The 5,784-nt window shown below is 38.8% G+C and overlaps 1 protein-coding gene across 1 annotated transcript in view; it reads right to left on the bottom strand.

Annotated features, from left to right (window-relative positions):
- Positions 1 to 3,945, bottom strand: part of LOC143041700 (uncharacterized) — a 302,144-nt gene extending 298,199 nt beyond the window's left edge. Inside the window, exon 1 of the mRNA XM_076213712.1 lies at positions 3,770 to 3,945. Within this exon, the coding sequence (XP_076069827.1) occupies positions 3,770 to 3,809 (40 nt within the window). The 5' untranslated portion in view covers positions 3,810 to 3,945. The remainder of the gene's footprint in view (positions 1 to 3,769) is intronic.
- Between the last annotated feature and the right edge of the window lie 1,839 nt (positions 3,946 to 5,784).

The raw sequence follows: 5,784 nt of genomic DNA, 5'->3' as shown, positions 1-5,784 counted from the left end.
AGTCGATACGTGTGAAACGAGCCTTACAGATATCTTAGTTACTGGCTGCATTGACAAATGCATACTTGTTACGGCCATTTTGTGCATTGCCATAGTTAACCCTACCTCTTTTCTAACTCGACATCCCCGTCCCACGAGGTGGTAAGTGAGAAACCCCCTGGTAGGGTAAGCCCTGTCAGTTGCGGAAGGCCGCTGTTTTTTTTGTTTTTTTTTAAACCGACGCTTGGGCCGCCTCCCCGCCTGGCCAGGGCTATCCCAGGGCCCGCAAGAAGCACACAGCGGGCCCCAGGAATCGAGCTCACGACCAGCTGCTCATGGGTTCGACACGGTATCCATTGAGCTACTGCCCCTTTTCGTCATCATTATTTCATTCCTCTTTCCAGTCTGGGCCATATTTACCTTATTTTGGGGACCCCCTAGCGAGGCTATCTTTATTCGGTAGACAAGAAAAGCTCTACTATACACACTCAGGTTCCTGAGTTCACCCACAACTTTGTGGTGTTTCTACTCATTAACAGATGGCGCTGTGGTTACCACCTACTCCCACCTGCATACAGTGACGCAAATAAGACAGTGTACAGTCCCTACGCTCCTAGGAGTCCGTTCAGGGTGTGGCATACGTCATGAGCCGTGCTGCCAAATCAACCTTAATACATCTCTCTCTTTCTCTCTCTCTCTTATTTCCCATCTATGGTCTATTTGAAATAGTTTATATTGTTTACAATTGATAGCCGACATATAGGAATCTTCTTTATTTGAAGTTTATTTTCTCTGACTGTGGGTTTCCTGTGTTATATATATATATATATATATATATATATATATATATATATATATATATATATATATATATGTGTGTGTGTGTGTGTGTGTGTGTGTGTGTGTGTGTGTGTGTGTGTGTGTGTGAGTGAGTGTGTGTGTGTGTTCAGTATAGAGTATAGGAAGCTGTATAGTATAAAGAGTATCACAATTTAGGATTACAACGATTTGAATCATTTCTATGACACGTGGCAACAACGTTTTTCTCCCCATGTTGCCACGCCGGGGTGTCACTGGATGACAGGTGACAATGACGACCCGATAATTGATGGTCAAACTGGCAACGTCGCACTTTGAGGAATTCCCGCTTCTGCCCGACCCTGAACGGACTCCATGAAGCGCAGGAACTATAGGTTGTCGACGAACTTTAGAATCTGACTCTGTGTGTGTATTCACTTGGTCTTTGGATCACGTGTTGGACTCGTGTTCGACAGCTATTTCCCTCCTGGAAGAGAGCTCAGAGCTCGTAGGTCCGATCTATGGGTAATGCTATGACCTTACACACACACACACACACCCAACTCCCCGCCCACGAGAGTCAGAGTGACGACCCGAAGCGCAGCGGTACCGAAATAATTTCGGCCCTGGGCAGGATTCGAACCAAGTACTACGGGCACCACCATGCTAGCAGTTCAGCGCTCTACCAACTGCGCCACCGAGTGTGTGTGTGTGTGTGTGTGTGTGTGTGTGTGTGTGTGTGTGTGTGTGTGTGTGTTGATAATACGCGTCACTTTTATCGAAACGGCTGCTTTTTATCCATATCAGCCAACAGACAATATTGTACTAATTAACATTTACGAAAATGTTAATACGTGCTTAGAATTATATGTAATCGTTCCTGTGGCGAATATTTTTTCATACAAATAAAAATTAACTCGGAGCCAAGTACATAATTGCACTACGGACACAATGCATGCGTTTCATACTTACTCTATCCACTAATTTACTAGCCTATCTTTTTCATACATACGTACATACACACACACACACACACACACACATATATATATACATATATATATATATATATACACATATATATATATGTATATATATATATGTATGTTAGTGAAGTAGGGAATACAGGAGTCTTGGTCTGAGTTTATTCCTGATTAGTTTCGCAGGTATGCTTTCTAAAATTAATCATCTCAGACTAAGACTCCTGTGTTTTCTCCTCCACTTACGTCAACCTGTCAGAATGTCTCATTATATATATATATATATATATATATATATATATATATATATATATATATATATATATATATATATATATATATATATATGCACTCACCTAATTATGTACTGGTAATTATTTATTTGTCTGCTTATTTTGTCATGAAATAATTACGATCAGTATGGCCCATTCTGCCATTTTCACTGAAAATTTCTTCGTTTTGTTTTACGAAAAGAATTTTCGATGCAAAGAAACATTGTTATTGTCCCCGCAGCGCACGGACATGCACGACTCGATGGCGCAGTGGCTAGAATTCCCGGCCGCCATTACGGCTGTCCTGGTTCGAATCCCGCCCAGGGCTGCAATAATTTCAGTACCGCTGCGCTGCGAGTCGTTACCCCAACTCTCGTGGGCAGGGAGTTGGGGGTGTGCGTGCGTGTAAGGTCAAAGCATTACTCATAGATCGGTCATATACCGGTATGAACTCTTGAGCTCTCTTCCGGGAGGGAAATAGCTGTCGATCGCGAGTCCAACACGTGATCCAAGACCATGGTGAACCTAAACAAACTACAGGAAACACTGATAGAACCTCAAACTGGATTTGATTTCATTTGGACAATTCTCGAATGAACGATTCCCATGTAGACGCTTACCAACTTATCAATCACAATATTTGTTTTTATCACAGTGCTTTTGAAAAGTTTCCAAATGAGAAGCGTCTCTCTGAAATTATAATTACAGTCCAACCTTGGACGAAATCCAACTAAATCGTTGGAATCCAACCATTCTGTCGACTAGCATAACCCTAGCTTGAGACAACATCCCAATTTGTACACTTAGGATATGAAAAAACCGATTGTGAAAACAAGATTAATGAATTAATTGTGCGCCCATTCAAGGAAAAGGGGAATGTACCACAAGACTGGAAAAGAGTTGATGTAGTACCAATACCTAAACAACCAAAGATCCAGATATTTTTGGTATGGACGGTTGAGTGGGGGGGGGGGGGACTGTGACCGTGCAGGTAGTATCAGCTACATGTTTTACCTTGTGCATTATAATAAATATATAACAGTTATAAAAGACACTGAGTGGTTATAAAGACGATATTTTGCAGAAATATTATATGTGCATTTGCAAATAACACTTGATTAATTTAGTATATTGTAAAAAAGACATTTCTACAATCATTTTCATGCATTTCCTAAAAGAGCAGAGCTGCATTTGAAATTACAATATATCCTTTTAAGAATTATGCAAAAAAACAAAAATATGTCGTGTTTATAAAGTTATATGAAAAATAAAAATTAGTTATCGCATTAATTATATGTGCTCTATGATTCCCAGCAATGCACCGTAAGTTTTACTCGAATTTCTCGGAAATGCTAGCCAGCAAAGCAGTAAATATATATATTTTTAATTTCACTGATTAATTATTATGGACAATTTCTAGTTTCACCCATAAAACGATTTTAATATGTGGCTTATATGTTTCTGGTGAGAAATGTTGTGATATGAACGATGGTGTACATCATTTTCGTCGCAAATGCGTACTTTTGAAGTAATTAATTATTGAAGTTATGCACTTATGCCTACATCTCCCCAACGACCTGGGGGGGTGGGGGACCTGTGGGAAATCGGGGTTTTTGGGTGGGGAGCACTAATAAATCGAGTAATGCGCGTTGCAAAACAGGTGGAAGGCATACACCCCCATCCTTTCCTGGGCGGAGAGGGATGGAAACAACGGTCCTCCTAAATCCACCAGAGTCTTACCTGTCAACGTTGTTGTTTCTCCATTGCTTGTGTCAAACATTTGAAATGCTTCCACTACACTTCGTAAATATAGCTTCCTTTCTCTTTTCTAAAACCACATAATCACTAACACTTCACTGATCACACTATTATCACTTAACTTCCACAATTTCAGCTTTCACAAACTTTTGTCGTTCTCAAACCTTCTCGGTAATTTTGTAAATAATTTACCGTTATGTGATTGGCTGGGCGAAAGCGTTCGAATGACTCAATACGTTTCTAAAATTACAGTAAACCTTCAATGATAATTTATATCAATTTTATGTACAAAGATGAATACTTATATTGATACCTCCTTGAATAACACGTGTTGCGGTTTCATGAATAATTACAGATACAGGTCAACCACGAATCCCAAGCCAAATCATATGTTAATGCATTCGGATCATCAGAAGCCCAACAATCCTAGCGGGCAGTTCCTCCGAATTATAGCATTGAGTATGTCTAATGTATTCTATTGTTGTTTTCTCATTCATAGCTTCCACTTATTTAATTTTTCATCATCTTTAATTTTTTTTTTACGTAATTATGTACATTTGAACAATTCGATCCTCAAAATGCCTAACACAAGTTTCCGTTTGTACCCCTTGCCATGACTTTCGACCCTCATATTTCTTGTGTTCCACTACTCCTCTCCACATGTTGCACAATTTCTAGGAAATTTTCTTATCACGTCTTCATTCTCTGATGATTTTCTAATGTGAAAATTGTTCAATGTTACTAATTCGTGTCTGTGCTCACACTGTAGTTACCCATTAAATTACTAGGTTAAACAAAATCGGTGAAAGAACAGTCTCATCCGACTTTTACTCTGAAATATGGCGTCGACTCAACCATTGTTGTACACTCGCTATCTGTTAGTGGTGGGCAGCTACCGGTAAAGTTGCCGGTTTTATCGGTAACAACCTTAACGGCAGCTTACCGGCAATAATTCTACTACCGTTAAAGCTCCGTTAACCGATAACTCGATATGCTATACCATAACACTCAGAGAGCGGTAAGCACGTCTCGGCTTGGTGGTACTGAGTGACGGTACTGACGGTAGTGGTGGGCAGCTACCGGTAAAGTTATGGGTTTTATCGGTAACAACCTTGACGGTAGCTTACAGGCAAAAATTCTGCTACCGTTAAGGCTCCGTTAACCGATAACTCGACAGGCTATACCATAACACTCGAGAGCGGTAAGCACGTCTCGGCTTGGTGGTACTGAGTGACGGTACTGACGGTAGTGGCGGTACTGATGGGCCCAGTGACCCGCTAATTTTACCGGTTAAACTTTTACCATTAAGTATGTACCGTTAAGGTCTCGGTAATTTTTTTACCATTAAAACCGTTTTTTCGGCACTTTTGTTAATTTCTCAATAGAATTAATGTTATTTCTGTGATCGGCATATGAAACTTTATTAATTGTGAAAGTTTCATCGAAAAATTCCGCGTGTCGCCAAACGAAGACCCATATATGTATGTGTATATATATATATATATATATATATATATATATATATATATATATATATATATATATATGTTGAGACATTCTGACAGGTTGATGTAAGCGGAATAGGAAACTCAGGAGTCTTAGTCTTGAGTTTATTCCTGACTAGTTTCGCAGGTATGCTTTTTCAAAGGAAAGAAAGCATTCCTGTGAAACTAGTCAAGAATAAACTCAAGAATAAGACTCCTGTGTTTCCTATTCCGCTTACATCATATATATATATATATATATATATATATATATATACATACATATATATATATATATACACATATATATATATATATATATATATATATATATATATATGCTTAAGTGATGAAAATGCCAATATGCTTCTGTTTCTAAATAAGAATATGAACTAATTTGTATGAACAAATAATTGAGGAAATAAATGAAAAACATGCTGACAATGAAATCTAATATATCCTTGAGTATTCACCTTGGTCTTTGGATCACGTGCTGGGCTAATTTGTATGAAA

The sequence above is a fragment of the Oratosquilla oratoria genome, chromosome 31 (assembly GCF_046742065.1).
Source record: "Oratosquilla oratoria isolate Oo_2021 chromosome 31, ASM4674206v1, whole genome shotgun sequence".
NCBI lineage: Eukaryota > Metazoa > Arthropoda > Malacostraca > Stomatopoda > Squillidae > Oratosquilla > Oratosquilla oratoria.
This window is presented reverse-complemented; position numbering and strand designations above follow the sequence as displayed.